This window comes from Hirundo rustica, chromosome 20 (assembly GCF_015227805.2).
Source record: "Hirundo rustica isolate bHirRus1 chromosome 20, bHirRus1.pri.v3, whole genome shotgun sequence".
Classification (NCBI taxonomy): Eukaryota; Metazoa; Chordata; class Aves; order Passeriformes; family Hirundinidae; genus Hirundo; species Hirundo rustica.
Genome location: NC_053469.1, coordinates 6,011,231 through 6,038,922, shown reverse-complemented (window position 1 = coordinate 6,038,922; position 27,692 = coordinate 6,011,231). Strand labels below are relative to the sequence as shown.

The window sequence follows — 27,692 nt, the reverse complement described above, 5'->3', positions numbered from 1 at the left end:
TCTTTACCAGCTCGTGAAGTGAAACCTAACTGCCCCCCTTCTCCAGAGGGCAGGAGGGCTGAGGGGATGCTGGCAGCAGCCTCCAGCGCTGCGGGTCAAGGGCTGAGCTCAGCTGACAACACTGGAGAGCTGTGGCTCAGATTACAAAAACCCAGACTTTATGAGCAGATTTATGGCTGAGCAAAAGCCTTGAATTACAGCAGGAGACAGAAGGAACAAACAAAGCCAGTCTGGCCCCCACAGCAAGTTTCGTTAACCAAATCAGAGGCCACTCGCACTACCAGCTATGGCTCCTGAATGACCTTCAAGGGTAGTTCCTGGCTGGGTCGTTATTCGTGAAAAAACTTGTACAAAGCCTTTATTTCGAAAACTGTGTAAGCCAGGTTCTTTCAAGGGGATAATTGGACTGCAGAGATTTCAGATTTTCTGGGAAATTCACTTCTCTGAACAGTGTTATGGATACTGCAGAGATGAGCAAAGTCCAGCAACACTCAGAGACAGGTAAATAGTGTCTGAACATCCCTGACTCATCACCAACATCATCAGCCTTGATCTTGCTGGCCTTGCTTTTAAGAATTCTGTTCTCCCAGGTCGTCACAGAATCTTCCCAGTGTCAATGTCCTTGGTGAGAATTAACCAAGGAAGAGGCTGGCCCCAAAGAGCACCAACAAACCACAGAGAGAGAGATGGAGGCATGGGATCTCTTTATCAGACCTTTATTAGCAGACTGTTCCCTACATGAAGAATCCGAGTTAGATTTGCATTATAACAATTTGTGGTTACAGCTACAAAGATGGTTGTCATTTTGCATTGATTTTTGCATTCTGATATTCATATTCTCATTAGGCCACACTGGTAGGAAGGAGCCATGGCAGAATTTATGACAGGTCTCAGGAAGAGGGGGGTGAAAAAAAAAATCGTATCACCAATCCATCGTTGGTTAGATTCCCATGTGGCTACTACTGACAGCACTGAAAGTCAAGGCAGAGTCTCACCTGGGAGACTCTCCATGAGCCACCAAAACCTGTCACAAAACAAGCAGCTGTTGTGTGCTAGCAAATCCTTTTCCAATTCCTCACACACATCTCCACAGTGTCCTCCTGCATGTGATGAGCACTGGCCCAGCAGCAGGGTCTGCTGATTCAGCCTCAAAGCACAACTGCAGCAGCTCGTGTCCAAGTGCAAGTTTCCTTCCGTCTCTCTGGAAATGTGTCTTTTAGTCCCTGAGATTTCCCTCTTCCCCCCTTACCTAAAAATTCCCCCAAGCGTTCTTAATTAACTGTTGTGACATCCAACATCCACAGACCTTCCGCTTCCCAACTTCAGCCACCCACCCAAAGCCTTTCCGCCGTGCACAGAGGCGATTCCAAGCTAAGGCAAGCCTCACAGTGCACCCTCTCCCCAAGGTTCTGCTTCCTCATCTGCTCCCTTCTCTCCTATGGCTTCTTGCTACAGAATTTCTCTGGGCTGAGGTCCTCCAGCAACAAACCCAGACGTGGGAAAGGCAGCTCAAGCCCCAGAGGGCAGGTACACGAGTGACTTTAGCATCCCTCCCCACGACTCAGCTGTGTGATGTAAAAGAACTAATAGAGAACTTTATAAAGAAGAAATACAAGCACAGTAACAATATTTAAACAAACCTATAAAAATAGTGTGACATAACTCTGTTCAAATAAATACAAAATAAATATGCTTTAAGCGGTAAAACAGTGGAATGCAATGCTGGTCCATTTTACCCAAAAAGAAGAAGTTGGGTGAGGATCTCTCAGGCCTCAGAAGCTGGATCCTATTAACTAAAGCAGCCCATAATGCTTTCAGAGAAATTTTAAAGCCATCTCTTTCCCTTAGCCTTATGAAAAGCACCCTTTGAAAGACAAGCAAGCACGCCTTCAGGACTGAAAGCTCACCTCTCACAGTGACAGCCAGCCCCTCTCCCTAACACCCCTTCCCGCAGCAGGCACTCCTGACTCGGGGCCTCCGTCGCACCAATGGAAACCTGAACATCCATCTACCAAGAGGTCTAAAGAGATAAGATAGCAGCATAGGCACGGGGTTTGGAAAAGGTTCACGAGCTCTCCTTGGCACCAGGCAGGATGGAATTCAGAGGTCCATGCAACGCTGCGCATGGGCTCTCACGTCGTGCTGGGAGCACAGCTGCACAGGAGCTGGGAGTTATTTTGTCTTTGTTCACTGAAGCCATGCATCACAGTGCCGGGCAGCCCAGGGCTCTCCTGCCTTCCCCTTTCCAAGCCCCTGCAGAGAATAAGACAAGCCAATCCCGGCATGCAAAGGATACAGGCATGCAGGCTCTAGTCTGCTGCTTCTGTTAGTAAGTGCATCTTGTTAGTGGGTTTAGGAGACACACTTAAACCTATAAAAAATAAATAATCCTAATTCTTCATCAGGCTGGCTTAAGTAACCCTCAGCCTGGCTGGATAAACCACTGCCCACCAGCCCTCCAAACACATCAAAATTACATTTCATGTCAATTCTTGGAAGCAGAACATGAATGTCTCCCACCCAAAGGAATATTTGTAAACATAACAAGCCTGGTGTGGCAGCAGCTCCTACACAAGGTTTGTACAAATTTAAACAATGGGTAGGAAGTTAAACAACTGAATGGAAAAAGCAGCTCTCTGAATGGAAAAAGAAGCTCTTTCAGCAAGTCAGAAGGTGCTCATCAGTAGGCAAACAGCTCTGTACAGGCAACACGCTGAGAGCAGACCTGTAACCCAAATCTTTGCTACTCTGTCATACTGCTGGGAACTGACCTCAGCAACTCCGGCCTTAAAATCTCCCAGGAGTTCATCTCCTGGTCCCCCAAAAGGCCCAACAAAAAGGACCCCATGATGGTTTATGTGGAGTTCTGAGTAGCAAGATGGCAAAGGATCCTCCCCTCCCCCTTCCTTACTGACTCACAATCTGAGATTTCACAGCTTTGCTTAGTCAGCTTAGTGTCAACACATTCACAGAATGAGAGATGGCTTATATGTCTTGGGATCGCATCCCAAGATTTCAGAGTTCTGAGTCCTCAGCATCTCCTGGTCACCGCGAGTCCACGCCCAGAGTCATCTTCAAGTTTTCATACACCACGTAGCTGATGCTCACAGCTGGGATCACCTTCATAAAGTTGGGCGCCAGACCCCGGTAGAGCCCAAATGCTCCCTCTGTCTTCAGAATGTGTTTGAACAGTCCCCTCATGGTCACTTCAGGAGCACCCTCCACTGAAGCTGCAACAGGAAAAGCCACAATAAATAATGCAGCCTAGGTGGTGAGAACACTTTTGTTTCCAAGAGCAGTTCTGATCCATGTGCTTTCAGATGACCCCAGAGCAAAGGTGCTTCGTGGGGACAGCATTAACTTCTCAGCTACCCATTCCATGCTCCACACTGCAAGCATTTCTCAAACTGCTCTGTGGATGCCCCCAGCCCAGAACTGCTGATCTGAGCAAAACACAACCTCTGTCCTGGAGGTCCTTGGCCACAGAGGTGAGAAGGGCAGCACAAAGTCCACTGTCCCCTTGCAGCATCACAAACAGCCCACGGCTCAGCTGCGTGGGCCAGCTGAGGCTGTTGCTGCAATGTTTACACTAGAGAACCTTTAGCAGCCTTGCTCAAAAACAAAGGCAGGAGGTCCCGCTGTTCCAAAAGTTCTCACCTTGGGCCTGCATGCGTGTCCTCACGAGGGCCAGAGGGTAACTGGCAAGCTGTCCACAGGTGCTGGAGATGGTGCCACAGGCCAGCAGAACAAAGACCCCAGGGTCAGCACTGTTGACAGCGTAGCGTTGCAACCAGGTATTTTTTAGAGTCTGGAAGGAACAAGCCCAACATTAGCAGGGAAGAGGCAAGCAAAGGAGTATCACATTTCATGAAAGATCTGGAGTAAAGGCCCAGGAACTTCCAGCCAAGTTCAGCCAGAAGCACAGGGCTTCTCAAATCATTTTGAGCTGCTGTTGCTCTAGTGCCTGGGGAAAATCCCTCCTTTAATTTTCTGCTGCATTTTTCTTGCGAAGAAAAGAAACAAGGAAACATGCATGATGCTAACTATGGTTTATGAACCAGAATCAGCATATTGGATTATCTTTTAAGCCATTTTGGGGTAAAAAAATACATTTGTACCCCACAAGGCTGTTCAAGAAAGGTTTGATAAATTACTTAAACTCCTGTCAGGACTGACAGGTGATAAGGCCACACAGGCAGCACAGCCCTACAACAGGTTAACAATAAAATAAAATGTAATATAATAATTGTTAGGCTTAACCTAACAGTAAGTTAAAGGCTTCATACCTCATAGACTGCCAGGTCAATACCAGCATATGGAATGATTCCCAACATGTTGGGGATGTAGCCTTTGTAGAAGGCAGCCATTCCTTCCTTTGCAAGGATGTTTTTGGCACAATCCAACATGCCGGAATATTGTCCTGTCTTCCTTAGAGCCATCCGTGTTTTCAGAACCTAGAAGACAATAACAAATAACATGAAGGCCTACAGGAAAATCAGCAGGAGAACAACATACAGACAAAGTCACTTTTAGGAGCACGACTGTCAGGACCACAGCAAGTGTCCTGCCAGCCATAGCGCAGAGAACTCATTAATTAAATATCACAGTGCTGGTGTTCTACCCACATCTTCCCATCCCCGCCCCTACCCCTGAGCCCTCCTGGGCTGGACTGCCAGCCCCTCCTCACCTCCATGGGGTAGATGCTGCTCTGTGCAATGGCCCCGGCCAGAGAACCAGCCAAGAGCCGCTCGTGGATCCTCAGCATCTCCTGGTCAGTACCAATGAACCGCTTGATCTGCGGAAGCCAAAACAGACAGACGTTGAGGCTCCATGACTTATCATTTGCTTGTCAGCATGTCCTTCTGCAGTCACAGCTGTCTGTGCCCTCACCTGCTCATAGGCCATGAACTTGATGGCTGACTCGGGTGCAATCTTGAGCACGTTGATGCCGTTCCCTCTCCACAGTGACCTTGGGCCGCCCTCCCGGATCATCTGAGTGAAGCCGCCGATGATGCACATGTTGTTGCTGCGGGAGGCGTGAACCTGGGCGAGAGGGACAAACCTGGATTAGTTCCAGTCCCCGTTACGACAGTGCAACGTTTTTCTGTAATCCAGGGACAAAAGGGCGCTTTTTTATTTACCCAGACATTTGCCAAGGCTTTAATCCCTTCCAGATAACTTCTACAATAGGGAAGCAAGCTTCTTTTCTTTTTTGCCGAGTCTAGCGTTAACTAATCAATCTAATCAATATCTCCCTCTGGAATGGGAGGAAAGGTTAAATAGGCAACTGTCTTGGTTTTTTCCCCACACCTGGCATAGGATCAACTACCCATCAACTTCTCAGCTGGTTCAAGAGCAGGTGCAGTGACAAAGCAGGCTAAAATCAAAATTTTCCAACTCCTTTCTAATGCTTTTAATACTAAATCAAGCTCTGCCAACTGACCACCGCATTCACTTCAACTCTCATGGCCTCAGGGTCTCTCAAAGGAACACAGGATTTTAACCTGTTTCACCAAAACCCCATTTTTCCATAAAACTGTCTTACTACTGAGGTTTTGACATGTCTACCTCCAAAAAGATTCCCTGTACTTTTTCTAGTCAATGAATAATACCGTTTTTATATTCCTTTCATCACTCAAATAACTCAAAATGCTTTTAAAAACAGCAATAAAAGAACAATTGGCCAGAGTGCTGTACAGTGTTGATGACCATTATCACCTTCCAGGTAACAATAAATAGTGAAGGAATCTGCTCAGGTATTTAAACAAGCTGGAACTGCTCCACCATACCTGCATGAGCACTTTCAAACGGTCCAAGGGAGCTGTGCAGGTTCTGGACACGGCACCTGCACCTCCACCTGCAACCAGATGTCTCCACCACATCCCTGTCTGCCTCTCTTCCACTGTGAACTCATCAGGGACAGTCAAATTCTCTCCTACGTCAAAGATCTGCAAAAGTAGAAGGTGTTAAGAAATGTCTTCCATCTTGCCAAAGTTTTACTGCTCTTTATTAGCGCCAAGTGCTGAAGTACAGGATCTGCTTATTCCAAGCCAGCAGCTTATCTACAGCCAGTAACTGCTGTGCCTGGCCACAGGAGCTGCCACTGCTAGAACATGTCACAGGGGAAAACTGTCAAGATTTCTCTCCAAGAACCTGGCAACTGCTGAACGTTTGTCTACATCAAAATACTGTGGGTTGTATTTAGGAACAAACTGACCAACTGCAGGCAGTTGCATGGCAAAAAAAGCTGGACCTCTCCAGAACCTTCCAAGCTCACAGCCAGTTACATCTCATTACATACTATTCACGAACAGATAACTCCAGGAAGGATGGCTGCCTGTGGAATCAGATTCTCGTTTTAACAGGTCCTGAACCAGCTGGGGCTGGCCACTGCAGTGCTGCAGTCGCCATCACCTGTGCCAGCAGCTGTGACAGTGATATGTGGCAAGATTACAGCAGAGGACAGGAAGCAACTGAGCTTCCAGGGCTACAGGGAAGCTATGAACCGTGAAGAGAAAGATAAGGACTGCTGATAGCAGCACCTGGAGGCCAGGACTTGGACCAAGAAGCTGGGCAAAGACTGTGAGACCTGTTGTACAGGAGCTACTTCTTACCGTGGAGTGCTTCCAGTACAGGATGATTTCAGGAATGTTCTCCACGGGATGCAGCAGGTGATAGTCTCTCCATTCATTCCAATCAATTGTCATCGTCCCATTTTTATCCATGCTGAAAAGATTGATCATCAGGTGAGTACAGACTCCCACTGGCTGACAAATTCCTCCTCCCCTTCCCTTTGATTATCCAGGCCTACACCAAAAAGAGCTTTGCAAAGCAACTACTGAAAGACTTCTAAAGAGACACAAGACAAAGCTGGGAAATCCTCTGTTCACCAAACAATGCCAAGGTAGAAGTGGGCTCCCTCTTTACTCCCCTCTCTCTCCCTTCTAACCAGCCCACAACAGTATTTGCAACCCCTCCTACCAAATTCAGGGACATAACTGACACTGAAGGGAAAATAATACTTACTAGGTGACAGGACCCCAGAAGTGTCCCGTCCTTATTCTGACACACAGGCAAACAGACAGAGGGAAGGTAGCGGAGGAAAAGAAAGAGGAAAAAAACAGCACAAATAAGTGGTTGTTAACATGTTAGTGCCACATGCATAAAGCACTCAGCAATTCTAAAGAGCAACTGCACAGTCCCTCTCCAAAGCAGCAAGCTCAGGGCAGCAAAACAATCAGACAAGGATGCAAATCAGCTTAGGTGCAAGCACTTCCCCTCAACAGAGAGAGACTCTGACAGTAAATCTCAATAAAGCATTATGATTTTATAATTGTATGTCAATTCACAGGGAAAAATCAAAATGGAAAGTAAAAGGGAAAAAGGGAGGAGCCAAAGTCTCCAGAAAGTGCATAGATGGGAAAAAGAGACGTGTTCCATGTCCCTGTATTTCTTTCTAGCTCCCTCAACAGAAAACAGAAAAAAGAGTGGAATCTTCACCTCTTCAGTATTTTCTCAGCCTGCTGCTCAGAGATCTTGACTCCCAGGTCTCGGAGAGACTGGACAATCTCCTGGGCATCGATGCGGCCTGCAAAGATAAGCCAGTGAGCTCAAGGACACATACTACATGCTAACACATGTAACAGTCCACCTGTGAGCATGAGAAAGGGGTTTACCATCATTCTTTTTATCCAAACTCTTGAAAACCAGTCTCAGCTTCTTTTCATGGTCTTGGAGATAGTGAACAAATTCCTCAAAATCCAGCTGTCCGTCCAGGTCTTTGTCTCCAGCCTTCACAATTTTCTGTTCAGAAAACAACCAAGAAGAAGAATGAACCTTTGTTCATTCAGACAGATCTATCCCCCTTTCACCATATTTAAAAAACTTTTCCCACAAAACTTTGACTTTTTCTCCTAAAGGCAGATGACAGAACTGTAATTTTTCTAAGGGAGCTGAGTAACGCCGTAACATAAAAATGTCACCTGATTCCAACTGTTTTCCAAAGTCCATTACACACATGGAATGCCTCATGGTTTTATCAGGGATATTCTGCTAGTGTCATGTGTCTAACCTCAGGACTGTATCTTGATTAACACCTCGCAAAGTCCGTGTGAAGGCTCTTGAACTAGGCATGAGTCATCAGATTTGCATAAAAAGTGGATCACAAAACTTGAGGTAATAAAAAAAAAACTGAAAAGGAGAAGGAATTTGTGCCTGCTACAATCCTTAGAGAAGTAAGCTCCCTCTGGCAGTAACTAACTCCAACCAGTAAACTCCTGTCCAGCTCTAGTGAACACAGCCAAAGATAAAACCTTTGTGAACTGGTTTAGGTACCTTCAAGCTATGTGCTTTAATTACACAAGTTTCCATGAGATGTGTATGGAGCAAGAATAGGTTCTTAGTAGGACAAAGCTAAAATCAAGATCAAACTGTGCCAGACATCTAGGACAAGGTAAATGACTAATTAAATCACTGCAGCTGCAACTCACTGAGGCAACAGCCCATGGACTGTCCTCTCTAAGGGCTTACTCGGTCATGTTGACAGGTGAGGTGATCTCCAGACTGCAAGAATGTGGCTCAGGGAGTTCCTATCCCCCTTCTGGTTCAGTCACTTACTTTTGACAGCCTTTAAGTCTTTTCCAACATGAATCAGTGAGCAACACTCAATGATGTATGATTCAGCCTAGTGCATCACCCAAAGTTTTGTTTTAATTCTTGTAACATTTATGTGAACAGCAGATGGGTTGTCAAAGAAGCTTTGAGCTGAGAGGAAATACTGGGTTAACCCTCTGTTCACCAGTATCTTGTTCAATATTTAGGCTTCAAAGTATTAGGCAACTCACTGTGATACGTCCTCAGCCTATGACCACCAGTCCCCTTCGTAAGCCACAAGTCTTTGTTTCAATGTCACTTTTAATTACTTCAGTACTAAATAATTTGCCATTGAAATGCTCCCTCTCACCCACTGAGTCCTGTCTCTTTAGCCGTAATGCTATGAGGATTATTCCTAATCACTTTATGAACCTCAAATAAGAAAGTGCTGTCCCAGCTGCCCTGACCTCCAAGGCATGCCCACTATTCCTAACCTGCCATTTATCATATGACTGTTGTTAAGTTCAGATACGACCTCACATCCAACTTGTAGGCTAAATATAGACCAACACCCCTCTCCTGTCAGCACACTGGCCTTGAACAGCTGAATCAGGGCTTCCCTCTCACTGGCAACCCCCAACCAGATGACAGGCATTAATAATTCGGAGGCACTGTAAGAGAGATGTGACTGTGCAACTGCTCCCTCTCTCTCAGCGTGCCCTGACAATTGCAGAAATGCACCCTGAGTGATCAGAGACCGCAGGCAATAAAAGCTTTGCCCTGTTCACCTTCCTCCCCTACAATCACAGCACAGAAACACTGCCTGCCCAACAGTAACCCACAGCACAGGTGTGAGGGGTGAGAAAGCCAAGCTCCCAGCATCTTCCCTGGAGCTGTGAACAAGTGTCTGCCTGCATCTCTTCACCTTCAACAGCAAACATGAAATCTGGCTATTAACAGCTATTTTGGCTGCAGAAGTTCCTGTGGTCACCTGTAGTCACAGCTCCTGCAGCACACTGTGGGAACCCACACACTTCCAGCCTGCTGTCTGTGTCCCTGCAGAGGTGTAAAAAGCTTCCCCTGCTTGGCTGATCAATAATCAGCTCTCTGGGCTCCTGATAGCCTGACCATAAAAAAAAAAAAAAAAAAGTAGCAGCAAGCTGAAAGCAAGAGCTGTGACACATCAGGATGGAGAACCCCATGGATTTAGTGCATGTCCCTTCCCCAGCAAAGCAAAAAGTTCTTGCATAACGTTCCCCAGCTCAGCCCACCCACCCCTGGCTGAGTCACTCACAGGCTGAGCTGCTCTCCTGCTCACAACACAAACCTGCTCACCTTCACCAGCTTCAGCTGATTCTACATTGCAGCCCTGCTGTCAGAAGGAGGCATGTGGAAGGGTGCAAGAAGGAGGAAGAGGATGTGAAACACTGTACCTGAACAGACCCATAGGAGCAGAAGGCTCCATAGTTTGGAAAACCCATTTTTTTCTATTTAACTCACATCAGCTGGTTTAAACAGTCTTATAAGCACCGAGACCTCGCCCAATTCCAAACAAAAGAATCAAAAAGAAAAGAGTTCACTCCACACCAGTTCAGCAATCCCTGCCAAGGGGCACAAGAAGCATTTCCATGCTTCACTCAGTTATTACAACAGGGCCATCATGAACTTCTCCCCCTCTCTGTCTAAAGGTATTAAGACACCACCCCTCCATTGCTCACTCCCTCCCTTCCATTCCTCTCTCAGGGCCATACCTGCTTCCACTGGCGGTAGGTGGAGAATTCCTGGGAAGGAATGAAGAGGCTGAGTCGGAAGATGGATTTGAGTTCTGCCGGCAGCCCCTTCGACTCAAAGTACTCAAACTCCGTCTGCCTCTCCCCAAACACCGGCACATACAGACAGAGGCAGAGCATCTTTCTGAGCCCAAGACTCAGCTGCCCTGCTCAGTCCAACCAGTGAGGAAGGGAAGTAAAACTGAGTGATTCCCCTGAGCTAATTTCAGAACCTAGTGGAAAGGAAATGCCAGCGAGTCTCATGACACATGCCTGCGAGTGAGCCTGGCTCCAGCAGGATTGGCTGCATAAGCCCTGCCCTTCTACTTAAAAGGGAAGCCGGGGCTGTTCAGTCCCACCCAGCTGATACGAAGCAGACACGTGTGCTGCCTGCCATTGCTCAACACCTGCTCCCATTAAACCCTGGAACCTTACATCACACTCGCTGCCTGTTAACTCTTACTGGCTGTCTCTCTAAAACCAAGACGCTTTGGCCAAGGGCCAGGACAGTCGCTTGCTGTGCCTGACATCCAATCAGTCCTTTTCTGATCCTGCTCTCACCTCTGTGGGGATTTACACAGGTAGCACAGCAAGGACCAGTCCTGATCACAACCTCTCCCATCATGCAACACACGAGGACTATCACTGTCTTCCCAAAAATGACTGGTTTAAGGTGCAGTAAGAACAGGATGCCAGCCGCTCACTGCTTTAATACACGTTTAGGACAGCCAGCTTAAGCAATAGTTTTCCACTTTTACAAGGTTATTTTGTTATGCCAGAGTTGACTGGCTTTGGTGGCAAGTTCTCCCGAAACCACTTGTGCCAGCTAAGAGCAGACAACCCCTGCACACAAAGATCTCTCCCCTCTGTAGCACTCCAGAGCTACCAACACAGCAGCAATAAAGCCTGTGGAGGTTTGTCATTGAGCCAAATACAGAGAAAATCACCCAAATCAAGGGCAGGCTTCAAAGCAGCCCCAGCTGCTTCTAAGCCTCCTAGCTAAGCATCCACACAGCAGTTACACCAGCTTAATAATTTTCATCCTCTTCTGACTCCAATTAAACATTGCAGTCAGATATGTGCTATGAGAAGTGTCCCGGGCAGAACAACATTTTCCAGTTTCTTCCCTTGACAGTTTAACTGCTTTGTAAGCGAGTTCCTGAGCTCTCATTAGGAGCAAGCCATGCTGGAGGGAGTGTGGCACAAGCACCATTTAATGCAGGCATAATTACAGCTTTCTGAGCATTTGGTGGTGTTTGAGGTACGGGGTGACACCTAGCTCTCCAGAGAGTACCAACATGCAGCAGGCAACAATGGTGTTCAGGGCAGATCACTGACTGCTAACATGAATTTTAAATAAAGTTATAGTCTTGTTATTAATCAGAGAGAAGCTATCACACAGGGAAGATGCAAAAAGTCACAGCCAATAACCCAAATGCTGTAATCCTGTCTGCACTAGAAGTAACAGTGTGTTTGCTGAACTGGTTCAAGCCAGCCAGGATAACAGCCTTCCCCACTGCTGCGGACACAGCAACATTTTCTAGTGTTTGCTGTGTTTGAACAGCCTGCCTGGCAGATCAAAGTCCAAACAGCACTCCCCTCCTTAGGCCCTCATGCACAGGGTGCCTGTACATCTTTACCGTGGAATTTTGTTCTCTAAAGCAAAGCCACACGATCTGTAATGAGCTGTTCGTGGAGCTTCATGTCAATCACACAAACTGGGAATATTTATTCTGTGGCTTAATTTAAAGAGTTTTGGGGTTTTTGGTTTTTTTTTTAAAGCTTAACGGATCACAACTCACAGCAACTCAGTACCCTTGGGAGTCGTGACCTACAATGGTGTCCTCTGCCCTTCCTGGGGCACCTCAGCTACCATGGCACCATGGCCAGGTTACCTAACCAGGCTTAACCTACTCCCTGCTGACGTCTCTCTGCATGAAAACAGGATCTTCTCAGGGACTCCAGATCCTCTTAAAGATCAGCTGCAGCAGCTCACTGCATGCATGCCCACAGCACACCCCAGCCTTCCCACCAAGTCTAGTCTCACTGCAAGCAGCACCCTAATGGTACCTGCACCCCACTGCCCAACACCAAACGCCCCCACCGAGGGCAGCAGAGCGGGTACCCCCAGCAACAGGTAGTAAGTGAACAAATCTAACTCAGATTTGCTCCACAAAGCCTTAAGATCCTCCGTAGTCCCTCCCACGAGTTGCCAAGCATCACTATTATAGCTGCTTGGCAGCTCAGTTGCTATGCCAACATGATGCAGATTTTCCTAAGAAACTCTGTTTGGAGTTGGCAGCTAGAGACAAAAGGCAAAATCGGCACATTTTAGGAAAAAAAGCCCTACTACCTACGTCAGAGGAAAGGAGAAAGCTAATGAGGTTAAAGCTGATTTTAAGCAGGGTATTAATTACAGGACAGTGAGCTAAGAAGGAGAGACAGATTACAAATGAAGCTTATACCAGCGATTCAGGTTATAATGACAAAGGGAACTTAAACAAGTATTGAGAAGGTTTTGTATTTCAGCTAAAAAAAAATCCTGGTAAAGCTGGAAATACTCAAGAGCCAGGCAGCTCTCCAAAGCTGCAGGGATCAGTGCTTCTGGGACACTGGTGTGGGGTCACTGCCCACATCTCAGCACACACAGAGTTCCACTGCCCCAGCCCCTGCAGGCAGCAGAACACTCAGCCCAGGGCTTCAGGTGCCAGCTGCGGACAGTACATCCCTCATTAGCACTGTCTATTCCTGATCAAACCAAGGACAGGGCACAGAGCTCAAATGAAGTCACTCCTCCCGGATATTTCCAGCCACCAATTCCACCACTGAAACTTACAAATTCCTAGGCCATGTGGAGCCAGCCTGGCTAATACCCTCTGCATTTTCCTTGATGACAAGAAAAGTGAGCCATGAAGGAAGGCAAAGCCAGCTCTTCCTCCCTTTAGCAAACTCATTTTCATTTTATTCATAGGATTTGGTTCTCTTAAATGCTGTGTGAGTTACCAGTTTCCATACCCTGCCATCCCTGCTAACCTTTCCAAGTCATTTGTATTCTTCTAGGCATCTGCTTCATCACTGGTTTACTACATCACCTCCAGAATGTACCTCCCAAGAGATGGAAAGATGCAGCCATACAAGGAGCAGGAAAGTATGCTGTTTAATTTTGAATTTACTTTCCTAAAAAAAAAAAAAAGGCTCTAAAAATATCAAGTACCAGCGAGCGTCACAGTCACATAACATCCTCCTTCAGAGGCAAAACAGCTTTCTGGGCTCCAACCCTATTGCTAGAAGGTTTCACTGGGTTCTGCTGACTTGATCTTTTTTCATTTCTGGAAACTAGCTTATAATTAATTGGACAGTACAGAAAGTCCTCACAAAGCACAGAGAGCGTACAGCATACGAAGGAGGGGAGTTAATGATTTAAGAGACCCCAGCAGAGTAAAGAGCTGCAACCAGCCAAGGCTTTGCCAGGGGAAGGATAAGAAATCAGGCACAGCAGAAAGCACTATGTGGTATCTAACATAAAGGTAACTAGGAAAGGTGACCTGTTCCACCGACAACACACGGATCCAAAGTTACAAGTCCAGATGGTGACATCAAGGGCAGATGATGCTTGTTTCCTGTGTACACAGATCCAGGGCCAACATAACACATTTGCAATCAATATTTTCTCCCCATATTTGCAAAAACAGCCTCATGTTGAAACAGCTTTAAACAGGCAAACATCTGAGGAGGAACATAGCAATAACAAGTGAAGACTGAAGAACCAAGGCCAGGAAGCCCCTCCAGTTGAGCTTATTGACACACATCAATTCCTAACAGAAACCCCAGCGCCAGGTGTGACATTTTGTGTGTTTTTAGAAGAGAAGAAGTAACAGGTGTTTTTACAAAATGAAGTGGCCTATCAGTCAAGAGACTGCTCCCAAGGTCACAGCCAGCCAGTGGCAGAGGACAAAAGCCCCCACATTTGCTATTAACACTAAATAACACCATTTTCTCACAGTGATTTATTATCTATCCCTAAGGCTGTATGAGACTTTTCCCAACACTTCTCCTTCAGACAGGTAATTGGAACACTGATACCTGATCAAGCACAAACAAGTCATTGCATCTTAACAAGTTACTGTCCATCAGCTGAGCCATGGGCTGGATGAAGCATAAGCCACCCGAACTGCAAGGTGAAACATATCTGCATAATCCTCAACAGAAGAGCTTTACACTGTGTTTCACTTTACAATCAGGGCGAGCTAAAATTACACAGTCACAACCTCCTGGCAGATGGGCAGTTGGTTCCTAAGATGCAATAACTCCATTTTATCACATCCTTATCCTCTAGGTATTTCTCCATTAGCCAATCCTATGATTCCTATGCAGCAGAACTTCCCAGGGTCACACAGGAAAGAGGAGATTGGTATCAGCTTTCAGAGAAAGCTTTATTTCCAGGTGTGAACAGATGGACTCTCCCTGACTGAGAGACCATTGTTCTCTGGAAGACATCAGAGATTTTCAGCCCTATAATTCCAAGGTTTTCGTCACCACTTCCTTCAGTTCTGAGCCTCTGTCCTTCTTCAACCTCTGTGCACTAAAGTCCTCCTCAAAGCACGCATGCTCCTTTTTTGGAAGGGGATGCACAGTGCTAAGTGTTAAGGACAGAGATGAAGGCAAAAGTCTCTGCAGATTTTTCAGTCTGATTCAAGCAGGGAGTGGCTTCCGCTCCCCAGAATATGCAATGCTGCCCTGCTTGTTTCCATTCAAAACAGCAGCAGAACAGATATTAATCCGCTCTACAATTTAAACCTGTTCATCCCTCATTTTAAAGAGAAAGCTCACAGCAACAACCATGCCCAATTCCCTGTCAAATAAACTGGATCCTGAAAGTCACACACCCTTATCCTTGCAGCAGCCCTTCAGCAGCATCCCCACCTCCCACCTTTCACAGGCCTTGTGTCCAACTCCTTCCCCCCTAATCCCAGGTCACACCCTTGGTTTAAAACCACACGTAGTCAGAGCTGACTGCACCATCCTTAGGGGACACAGACAGCACTCCCTCCATTAAATAAGCCAGAACTGCAGTCGGCCAGCACTGTGCTGGAAGCTCCGGCACTAAACTAAGCAGCTTTTGTTCGCCTCCCCCCAGACAAAGCCTCACCATTTATTCTCTGCCAACTGTGCGCCCCCACCACCTCCCCACTCTCCCACCCCCTGGGAATTTCCCATCCTCACGCAGATTTTAGTCTCTCCCTTATGCCACCCGCTCCCCAGGGACAGACTTTACTCTCTGCTGGGCTCTGCCATTCAAATAATACAGCCAGTTACTCATTTGCTCAAAACATGCAAGTTTTACCAAAGGCTTGCCAAATTACCAGAGACTGACACCAGAACATTTTAGGATGCATTTGATTCTTTGCTGGTCCCCGATGCAGGGGTGGGACTCGCCACTAACCTGCGCTATCATTCCCTGTCCTCTCAGTCATGCTTTTTACAAGTTGCCCAGGAACCCTGGAGGCCCCCATATTCCCCCATGCCCCTAAACAGCATTTTTCTCCCACACTTTGAACATCATGTTTGGAAGGTTAGATCACCTCCTCCCTTCAGTCACTCCCCTGCCCGCCGCCCCCTTCCTTTCTAGCAAGCACACACATTAGACACTGCTCCCCTTTCCTGTTCCTCTCCCCCCTCCCCAAATTCACACACACAGCTACTCACACACTCCACCTGCAATACCCCTTCTCCCAGCAGACCACACACTCCACTGTCATGTGCACCAACCCCTCCTCAGGCCCCTGGATATCCCATTACCTTTGGAAAATGCTCTGCGGGTCCAACCACCAGTAGGATAGTTGGTCTCCTTTCAGTGGGATCAGTCCCTCTGTCCTGTGTCTTCCCCAACACCTTTGGCCCTTTCTCCCCGGGGCCTGGAAGTGGGGTGGTGTTTCTGGCCTCATCCTCTTTTTCATCTGCAGGACCTTGGCATATGGCCCTGGGAAGGAAGCTAGACAGAAAATGCCACAGGGTCTGCAGCATTGCTGCTCCAGCGAGCATCCCAGGCAGGGAAACCCTGAGCGCTCAGGAGCTGCCCGCTGCCAAGGATGATGTGACTGCACTACCAAGCACCCCCAAGACGGGAATCGGCACGGCAGCCAGCGGGAGGTTCAACCCAGCGACTCCACCGGCTCCGATTCTTTACAGACCGCTCCTGCGGATGCTTCCTGCCTTTTGAAATTGCTGCTACTGCAGTCGTGCCTGGCCTGACAAGCAGCTCATTGTACCAGAGCCTCAGAAATCTGATGGCAACAGACAAAGTACAAGCCCCCTGGCACGGAGAAGCCGAGACGCTGCGCTTTGGAGGCTTGGACAAGAGAAGCCGAGACGCCGCGCTTAAGGAGGAAAGCTAAAGATGAACCTCTCCGAGAGGAGCTTCTCAGAGCTGCCAACTGAGCTGCGCGTCCCGGCTCATCCCAGCGGCAGCCCAGGCGAGCGGCGAGGCTGAGCAGCGATGCTGAGCACCCGGGCTGCGTCCCCACTGCAGCAGTGCCCAGCCAATCCTGGCTCCCAGCACTGCGCTGCTCCGGAGCACGGCAGCGCGCGCAGCCGGCCGGGAGCGCGCCCGGGGCGCGGGAGGCCGCCCGCAGAGGAGCGCGCCCGCCGGGCCCCGGCCAGCGGCCCGGGCATGGGAAGCACTGCCCCAAAGGCAGCGTCCGAGGGATGCGTGTGGCTCGGCAGCTCCGGCTGCGGCTCTTTGTTAGGGCAGCAGATGGTTGCGCGGAGAGAAGCCGGCTTTGCCCAGCCACGGCCGCATTAACCTCTGAGCGCACTCTCTCTCCCCAGTCTATTATAGTCTCATCCGTGCCTACAATAGCTCTTTGGTGCTGCATTGTGCTGCTGCCGCCTTCGGCTCCCAGCGCAGCCTTTACGGCCATTCATCAGTGTCAGAGCTGTGCTTAAACCATCGCTGGTTGGTCGGCTGGCCGAGCTCTGCTGGAGGAGCCTTGAACCACCTAGTCAAAGGTAGGATATTAATGTATATGAGCACAGGGACACATGATATTGCTCGGATTTCTACAAGAAACGGCAGGGTTTCCTCTGCTGCCACAGCAGCAGTTGTTCATTGATTGGTGAGGCTGTATCGGCCTCCCACCAGAACCCACTCTGGAGGAACCCAGCAGCATTTTCCTTTTTACAGTTCATCAGCTTACTTCATATTCCCAGAGTCTTTGTGTTCACTGAGGGCACTGCATGCCTCACTTCCAAAGTACTGTAACTTCTCCATAAGTTTGGGGGTTTTAACAGGCAGAAAAAATGAGTACAAGCCCACAGCTTCCATCACCAGGGGCTCCCTACCCAACACAGCACATCACACAGCAAGCCAAGGACCTCAGTTTTCAGCTTTTAACTTTTGAGAGTGACAGACTGCAGGACACTTCTGGTATACAGATATTAAATATGAAAATTTGATCCAAAATCTAAAAGGTCTGCGAGCCTTAAGCAGCCAAGTTGCACATAAATTTTGAGATGAACATCACTTTTGGGAACTTGCTATCATTGAATTCCCATAACAAACCTAGGTAATGGAAAAAATGAGAGACAAGTACATAGAAGACATTACATTAAAAAAAATTCTTCTGCAAATACACCAGAATTACTTAAGAAGAAAAAAATGCCTTTTAATCACAAGGTCTGTGTACAGTATGCAACAAGGTTTTTTATCTTAAAATTCAACACATACCAAGAAGTAACCACACATAATAAAATTTACAAAATTACGGAGCAGTAACACTGGGATGAAGGTGTGGGAAAGCCCTGTCCCTCTCTGAGGAATGGCACAATCTGGTTCTAGCTGGGATGCAATCAACAGCCCAGGCACAAGCAGGAAAGATCGAGGAATTCTTGTCATGCCTCCATTACCCTGAGCTGCTGCCAGTCATCACAGCTACAAGCACAGCAGTTAAACTTCTTTCTAACACATAACGAATCAGATCCTTTAAGATGACATTTGGAAGTTTTTAATGCTCTCAAGCCAGAGGAAGAAAGCAGATTTTCTGAACTGGGCACAGTTCTTCAAAATCAGCTTCTATTAGCCTAAGGCTGTGGTTTCACAAGCAGCTGTGAACTAATCTGAAGCTTACTGTCACTACAAGTCATCTCACACATCCACTTAAGCCCTGCACTTACCTTGCTCCCATGCTCCCCTGACAGCCTCACTGACCCAGCCAAAAAACTGCAGAGCTTTCTGCTGGGGTACCGCTTGAGGCTACTCATGGATGGGGTCCAAAAAAGTGTGGAAAGGGCACCTGAGCTGCCTGCAGCAACAGGCAGGCTGCCCTGCCACTCACACAGCTACAAGTCACGATACAGGAGGCAAAGCACCCAAAGCAGAACTTGAGATTTGTCCTCTGTGGTCACCTCACAAGGCCCCATTTAACAGCTGATGTTACCTGACACTGTTAGAATTGTTCCCCTGCATTAGTGTTAACATTTAGTGGTGTGTGCACATCAGGGACCTCCATCTTCCTTTGTTCATGCAGAGATTTCATGAGAAAATAATAATTTGTGCAAGAAATTACATGCCTGGGGTGTAATTAAAGCAGAAACTCAGCAATGCTTCTTTGGCCTCTGTCCTTACCACAGGAAATCTCAAAGGAATTCTGCCACCATACTAATTCACACAACTCCTTGAGAATAGACAGAATTTTCTAATCATATTTAGGGGAAAAAATTATTTTACCAAGTGGGGAATTTTATTAGGTCAGAATAATAAACCTAGAACAGCAAGATGATTATAGCTAGCAGCCAAGACAACTGCTCTCCTACAGGGAATTTGTAGGGAAGTATTACTCTACCAACACCACCATGAAGCCAATCATTCACACGTAAAAAAAAAAAAAAAAAAAAAAAAAAGATGTAATAAATACTGTAACTCCAGCATGAAAGGTGACACAAAGGAACACGAGGAGCAAGAATTTACTTTCTCTAGAAATCGTGAATGAACACCTAGGCCAGAGTGAAACAGCTTTCCCAACCTCAGCTTCATTAGGAGACAGCTATTCCTCCAATTCCAGCTGTTTACATGATCCAGACCTGGGATTTAAGGCAGAAAAGGCAGGAGGGCTGATCTGAACGCTGGCTCTCGGCCAGCACACCAGTCACTGGGGACAGAAGGCGCCTGTGGCAGCTGGCCTCAGAGCCCTGCACACCAAAATGGATAGTCATTAGATAGCCTGAGCAGAAGCTGACAATAAAGAGCTGTAATCTATCCAAATGGAGACAAAAGAGAGAGAAAAAAAGCAAGAGACTGACATAATTTGCTCAATTTTAAGTACTGCAAGCTGGCAGAGGGAGGTTCTGTGAAAGCCATAAAATGAAGGTATCTTGTACCCTTTTCAGCCACATCATCATGCCTGCTGAGTCCAAAACGCCAGTTTTCAGACAGACACTTGCCTTTTCCAAGCTGGTACACCTGGCAGAAATTCACTTTTGCTTTAAGATCGTTTCTAGAAGACTTTTAAGCAAATGCGCAGCGTTTTCCTGCGAACATGTGAGCGTCATCATCACCGACAACTTGCTAACATGTAAAAAATGTGAGAGGGAGGGCGAAAAGAAAGCGGGGCAGAGGTAAGGGAGCTGTGCTGGGGGCGATGACCCTTCTCCTCCAGCACAGGAAGAGCTGCCGGCAGTTGCTGGTTCCTTAGGTGACCCTGCAGGAATGAGCAGTGACTCATCTCCTTTGGGAGCCTCCTGGAAGCACCCAAGGAGCCCTGCTGCCTCCATGTGTGTGCCACCCAGAAATAGCACCCAGCCCCCAGCTGGCATGGGCCACCGTCACTCTACTGATTACCTCTTATCTTTTCAAATTTAATTTCTGAAAGGGGAAAACGTTAAGTATGTCACTACTTTTTAGAAAGTTGAGGTTAACCCTGCGTGGTGCTTCTCGCGCCGTGACATAAAATCTTGGCCACTGCTGCTTAAATAATTAAACTCTCTGGTGACATTCAAGTACATTCATATATTAAGGTGACACAGCATAGCTCAGGGAACGCTACAAAGCAACTCAGGTCTCCTCGTTACAGAAAGCCTGGCACTAGGAATTACCTACCCAGGCTGATATATTCAGGCACCCACAGCCAGTGCCAAATACAAAAATACAGAGAGAGCTGGCCAGGGAGGGGGAGCACAGAGCCATTGCCCAGGACAGAGAGTTCCACCAAGGTCATATTATCTGAAGAGCAGGGATTAACCTAGAGACAGGGCATCCTTAATACTCAGAAATTAGAAAATCAACTTCTTGCTGCACCCGACAGCTAAGCAGGAAAACAGGTAGTGAGAAAGGATGGCCCTGCAGCAGCCCAGGCCCAGGCCTGCCCCCACACAGTTCTCCTCAGGCTAAACGATGTAGGTTCACATACCAAGCAGCTTTGCCTTTCCAAGCAACTCATGATTTAAAAATTTGAACAATTTCTCTTAGAGCGGAATTCTCCGCTGCAAACCACTTTAGCTGCAAGAAGCTTCCCTGCAGCTCGTGACTTGGGAGTTGGAGGAGCTCAGACATCTCTGCTGCCTTGCCAAACAGACATGAGTTATCACAGCTATGCTTCTCCACGCAAGACAAAGACTGGGCCATCATTAAACTGTGCTCATGTCCCACATTCACAGGGACAAATATAGCAATAGGACATGAACAAGAACAAAGACTCATTTCCCATTTGCTACAAGTAGGGCTGTAGGAAAAAGCAAAAGCTCCCTCCCCCTCCTCCTCCTCCCGACACCGTATCATGTTTTACTCTGTGCAACCAAGAGCCAGAGCTGCAGCACCACCATTTTATAGGGCTCTCAAACAAAAGACCAAGTCCTTATTACGGCTTTGGTGTCTTTTATTAATGTTCGCCCACCATTTAAGGGTTCTGCTCAACATTCAGCTAGATTAAAAATAAAAATTAAAAGAAACAGTAAGTATGCTGAAGTCTGGAGTTTTTTACCTGCCGTTACCTCAGTAATCTGACAACTCCCTGAAAGGGGGTTTTAGCCACCTGGAAGCTGACCTCTTCTCCGAGGCAAATAGCAACAGGACAAGAGGAAATGGCCTCAAGCCATGCCAGTGGAGGTTCAGGTTAGACATCAGGAAGCATTTTTTCACTGAAAGGATTGTAAGGCACTGGCACAGGCTGTTCAGGGAGGTCACCATCCCTGGAGGTGTTCTTGAAACGACTTAGTGCTACGGTTTAGTTAATACGGTGGTGTTGTGTCAAAGGCTGGACTCTCTTGGAGGTCTTTTCCAACATTAACTATTCTAATAATCCATGCAGATGAGGACAAGGAGCTATGTCCACTACTTACCAAGACATTGAGCCCTGGTCACTAAAAACTGCCCCACAGACGACACTGAAAGACCAAAGCACTGCTGCACAATCTACACAGGCACAATCAGCTGTTTTGGATGAGTTTTGTTGTTTCATTCCACTCAGGCTAAGGAGTTCCTACAGGCATTCACTTCCCTAGGAAGTTCAGAACAGACCCCATCCTGCAGGAAGTAATACTGTGAGGCCACATCAGTGATATTCAGCATGCCTTTCTACTTACACAATGCTGACATTTAAAATTTATATGCCCTAGTCAAAGTTGCACCTACAGCTCTCAAAGGTCAGCCAACAGCCCTTGGTCACCAGCACTGTGTAAACAGGACAAAGGTCTCTGCTAAATAAACCAGAGAACCACCAGGCTTCTCCAATTTTCTGCAAGATAGGACAAAAAAACAATCCTGGAAGAACAAACATCCCTCAAGAGTTACAAACCTGGTCCTTTATATACATAAAGCAACACTTGTCTCATCTGCAGTTGTTTGTTTATACACAAGGAAAACATGCAGGAGCAAGTTTCTCCTGTGCATATTTGCATCTAAAACCTCCCCTCTGAACATCAAGTGGACACACACTGCCCATTTCACACATTAATCACACTTAAGGCAGGGCTGACCAGAGAACAAGTCTGGGTAGAGACTTTCACCAAGACAGTCTGAGATTCCCTGGTCCCCAGCACCCCTCTCCTCTCCTGTTGTCCCTACAAGACCTCTGTGTCCTGGCAGAGTGACAGCCTGGGGTGATGGGGTGCCAGCCCATCTCCCTGACATTCCCTGTCCCACAGCTCTCACTGTAGGGGCTGCTGGCCAAGGCTATTAATAACCAACACTGTGCCCAGAAGTTTCCCTGTGCCAAACCCAAGGCCTGGCTTCCCAAAGTCTTTTCTGAAGCTGTCAAGAACTCCTGTGATTGATTACAGAGTTCATTTGCATCTTCAGCCTAAGTCAGAGAAGGCAACAAACCCCAAATTCATACCAACTAACTACTCTCCACAGATTTGAAAGTTTTATCTACAATTAAATCACTGACCTACAGTTCTGCTCTTGCTCAAGTGCATGAGAACAGGGCCTCCATCAAACCACACATTGCATAATTTACAAAGAGCAAGAACAGGCCTCCACTCCCTACAGACCTGGCAAATAGGATCTATTTTGCTTATTATTTTAATAAACATTATTCACAAATGCGTGACTTTAATTTGCCTGTTACTGAAAATGGTTTCACCTTGTATTAAACTGGTTTGGGGTATTCACAAAGTCCTCCTTACTAATCCTCTGGGATTAGTAAAGAGATGGGTGGATGAGAAGTTGTTGGCAGCAGAAGGAAGGCTATCAACTGGATTATCAAACTGTAACACTATTTGTCTGATACAATGTTGTGTTGCTCAACCGTTCACCATGAATTACAAAAGCCCAGCTCAAAGCTCCACAAGTGCTCCAGCAGGTCTCAGGACACAAACCATGTAAATATAATAATGCATAAATGTATATAGGTTTGGAGATGTGTTGTGAGATCAAAATGACAGCTGGAGAGATATTCCAATCCAAATTATAGAACAGTATTAGAATTTTGCTCTTTTTATCATAAACTGACTTCTGTAACACAATAAAAACTCAGGTGCTCCAATTCCAGATGGCTGTGAATGGAAAACAGGTGAAATCATCACACTGGAAAATGTCCCCGCTCCTTCTGCCCCTTACAGTTGCTAAGAATTGAAGTACATTGTGCATAGTATAAAACAGAGCATTCAAAAGCACTGAAGAATAAAACAGTTACTGAAACAGAGCCTGAGAGGAAGAATTAAATGATGTCATGACAGAAGATAAAGTACTGATCAGAAATAAGATTAAATTTTTTTACGATTGCAACTGCTATAGTAGAAAGAGTTTCTCAATCCATTCATGGAGTCACTTGCAAAAGATTTAACTGATCTCTAATCCCAGAACGGCATGGACACAGCTGGAAGAGTCCAGGGACACACTTAAAATGCAGAGTTGTTCAGAAGAAAGGCCTGACGCAAACAGAACACTGCGGAGTCCAGCTGCAGCAGCATAGCTTTGCTTCTTCAGTGCATGGGAAAAGTAACAAACAGACCTTGGGGGGAAGTTTGGTCAGCCAGGACCTGAAGATCAAAGAGGAGATAGGGGGCTAAGGAAGAAGTAATGAAAGCAGATTTCAGCAGCCTGGGAGCTGATATAGTTTTCCATGGGGAAGCTGATACCAAGGGAGCAATCACAGTCACATATATGAACTTAGGAGGGGAAAGTATCACAAGACCAAGGAAGACATCACTGTTACAGCAGAGGCAAAAAGGACATTTGGGACTGAACAGAGGCAAGGGTTATGTTTTCTCTGTTTCTTAAAGTGAACTATTCCAGCAGAAGATGCTCAGCACCACTACAGAAGAGGCAGCTGCAGACAAAGTTCACCACTTCAGTCTGTCTCTAGGCAGCTGGGATTAATTCCACCAGTTCAGACTGTCTGGAACTTCAGGAGCAGAGATGAAGTTTTGGAATGGCACTCCAGCCCTGCAGTTAATCAGGATCAGTCGGAAAACAGTTATATTAGCAAACACACAAATATTACCATCACACATTCTTTCAGCAATAGGACATCTCCAGACACAAAGTAGGAAAGAGTTCTGGTTTAGCATATTTCCATTAAGTGCATATTTCACGCTCCATAGGTCTATATAAAGTCAGAAAGCAACAGTAACAGGACATTGACCATCCCAGAGGTAGATGAAATTTAACAGTAAAAGACTATCCCTTCACACAGTAGAACAAGAAAGGCTTTTAAAAAATTCTTCACATGGTTATCATTTTACTGCCCAAACACAGTGAAGTATGTGGATTGCTTCATGCTGACCAGTGCAAACAAGCATTTCGTTACAAGGCTCACTGGTTTGGCACACTGTATTTGTCAATTGGTTTAAAGATAACAGCATGGGTTAAAACAAAAAACACACACAAAAAAAGAAAGCATCGTTTACATAAGCAAATTCCACCTCAAAGGACATCTGAGTACAAACCCTTCTGTCCCCCTCCACAGAGAGCCACCTCTAAAAGAGAAGGCAGCAATTTTCCAAGAATGCCACAAAGGATTTTATCTCACCAAGAACTCTCAAGCATTGAAGGAGCCAAAATATTGCTCGTTTTCTTTTCAAGTTCAGCCCAAAAGTTATTGTTACCACAAGGACTTTTAGCCTACTGACGCAGGGAGATTAGCAGCTCCCAGCTAAGATTGGTGATAACCTCACTTTACGAGCCCAATGTTTTCTCCATCTGCTCCCAAGCATTGGAAGGCAACTCCCATATTAAGTGCACTGCTGCATGGAAGGAAAAATAAAGTGCACCAGAGGCACCAAGTAATTTACTAATCACAAGCAATCCATGTGATTTATGCCTAAATTGGTCTCCAAACACCTTAAATAAATCAGAAAGGGTTTCTATCTTGACACTTAAGCACTTTCCTTGAGCGTGACCTCACATTAGTTAAGCATTGAGGTGCCATAATTAGCCAAGAATGGAGCAGAAAAAAAGACTGACTTATTAATAGAACTGCCTTCAAAACAGGAAGTTTATTTGATTCCCCTAAAAATTGCACGACACGGAAGTTTGCTAGCCAGCTGAGGGCTGTTCCCACATTTTTAACTGGAACTTGAGAGTTTTGAACACTGCCTCCTCACTCTCAATGGTTTTTACCCTGCTAAAGGGCATGCTCCACCATACAAACAATGCTTTGCAAACTCTAGAACGGTTTGAGTTGGAAAGGAACTTAAGGAACATCCAGTTCCAACCCCCTCCTACAGGCAGAGACACCTTTCACTAAATCAAGTTGCTCAGTGCCCTTTTCCAGCCTGGTCTTGAACGCTTCCAGGGATGGGGCAGCCACAGCTTCTCTGGGCACCCTGTGCCAGGGTTTCACCCCCCTCACACTACTGATGTGGAAGAGGAGTCAGAGGAAGGAAAGGGCTGAGGAACAATACTGACAGACAAGGGCTTCAGCAGAAAGACAGGATTGTTAAGCAGCATCCAGCCAGCGCTTCCCTCCGGCAGCGAGTTCCAGTCCCCGCAGAACGGTTCCTCTGTGCCGCTCCCGCAGCGCCAAGCAAAGAAACTCTCTGCTGGGAAGTAAAAACGCAGTTTATTTTAAGGTGCTTCCCCCTGGGCTAGAGAATGTTAGCCTGGATTGAATTACGTGCAAAGAGAAGGGAATGCAAACGGAGGCAGGCATGCAAGCTTCAGCACAGAACATTCTGGGTCATGAGGGAATTTTGCTAGAGGTCAAGGATTGGACCCCACAGGTGGCAGCAGGTCAGTGTCACAGGGCATGCACAGGTGACTTGTAGTACAATCAGATTTACGTACCCAAATGCACCCTGCAGAAAGCCCCCGTGGCACTCATGTCACTTTTAGAAACAGCACAACTAAACCACTCACAAGATCTCACTGCCAAGGAATTCTTGTATTTTACAGCAGCTAGGAAGATGCCAACCAAAAAGAAATGTTAGAAGTTAAGATGCTGGAGATTCAAAGTTAGAAAGGAACTAGAAACTCCGGAAAGGACTGTGCAAGCAAAGTAAATCAAAGCACCACTCCCAGAACAGGGAGAGAATACCAGCTGTCACTTGAATTAAGAATCTTTTCAGCAACTCTGAAGTTATCCTTAAACTCTTCTTCCTTCCTGTAGGACTCAGGCATGGCTACACCCATGTGTTTATCTCCTATCTTCACATCATACTCAGCTTTTTTTATGGGCCTGCACATCAAATAAAAACGACTAGGCTTGTAGGGAAAAAACTGTGCAGCACTGAGGACAAGCCCATTAATTATACACGTGTAAATGACACTAATCACAGTTAAATAGAGCAGCGTCACGTTGAACCTTGGAGCCCTCAGTGTACAGCATCACACAGAGCAGTGTGAGTACAAAAAGCTCCCAATACTGAAAGAGAAAGCCAGAGCTGCGTGTTCTACATACTCCACACGTGAACTGTACGGTACAGCAGCCTCCCTGCATTCTAAGCTATTTCCAAACCCATAAAATAAACGAGTCTGGCATAAGCCATCCTGGGCAAACATGAGCAACAGCATGCTGCCAGACCCATACGAGAAACACGGTGATGGAAGGAAACCTGCACAATTACCCCAACTTCAGGAATCGCTTCCAAAGGACTTTCCACTAATGTAAGTCAGCATGTAAGTAGCCCTGGCCTGAGTCCTGGAGAAACACGATTTCCTTTATGGTTTTTCCTGTCCAAACACTACGGTTTTGCTCTTATTAATTATGGACAGCTAATACCGTACATGCCTACAGACAGCAAGCAAGCTGACTCCTCCGGGTCTAGTGTGCAAGCCGGCTGGGTGGCTTTGAGGCAAGGACCCTTGGGGAGCGGAGCGGCCGTGTCGCATCACACAGCCCCGCTCTCACTCGGGGAACAGGACGCTAAAGGGACGCAGGTGATGCCATGGTCCTACCATGCGCAGGTGCCACCGCTGCCCCGGCGAGACACAAATGGAAGGTCTCCAGAGTCCACGTCCTGCCCCCGAGACGAGCACGGAGAGGGCTCCGGAGCGGACACGGGACAAGGAGAGAAGCCAAACCCTCCTTCACCCCCGGAACACGGGACCGCTCAGCCCCGCCGAGTCAGATCCCACCGCCCGCCGCCGCTCACCCGCAGATCCAGCTCGGTGCGGTGCAGCCCGAGGCGGCCTAGCCCCACGGCCAGATCGTGGATGCAGAGCGCGCCGTCGCGATTCACGTCGAGCTTCTGGAACAGGGCATGGAGACGCCGGTCCTGCTCGGAGGCCTCGCACAGCGACCGCCCGCTGGACCCCGTGGTCCCCCCGCCGCCGCCGCCACCGCCGCTGCCGCTCTCCACCGCAGATCCATGCGGGGACCCGCATGGGCAGAGAACGCCGCTTACCACCGGGGAGGCGAGAGAACGCCGCGCCCCCGGCATGGCCGCGCCGGCACC

General features: G+C 47.2%; 1 protein-coding gene across 6 annotated transcripts; it reads right to left on the bottom strand.

Annotated features, from left to right (window-relative positions):
- Positions 1-700: 700 nt before the first annotated feature.
- SLC25A25 (solute carrier family 25 member 25) lies at positions 701-27,692 on the bottom strand. Of its 6 annotated transcripts, none has more exons than XM_040083109.2 (11): positions 27,390-27,692; positions 7,677-7,803; positions 7,501-7,588; positions 7,027-7,062; positions 6,615-6,726; positions 5,790-5,948; positions 4,891-5,043; positions 4,688-4,795; positions 4,287-4,454; positions 3,658-3,808; positions 701-3,230 (listed from the first exon to the last, which is right to left on the bottom strand). In XM_040083109.2, exons 1-11 carry the CDS (start codon positions 27,675-27,677, stop codon positions 3,046-3,048), a joined length of 1,575 nt encoding a protein of 524 aa, XP_039939043.1. In that variant the 5' UTR covers positions 27,678-27,692; the 3' UTR covers positions 701-3,045. The 6 variants fall into 6 exon arrangements, with proteins under 6 accessions (XP_039939043.1, XP_039939046.1, XP_039939048.1 ...); XM_040083112.2 differs by lacking the exon at positions 27,390-27,692 and adding an exon at positions 16,161-16,854; XM_040083114.2 differs by lacking the exon at positions 27,390-27,692 and adding an exon at positions 10,344-10,672.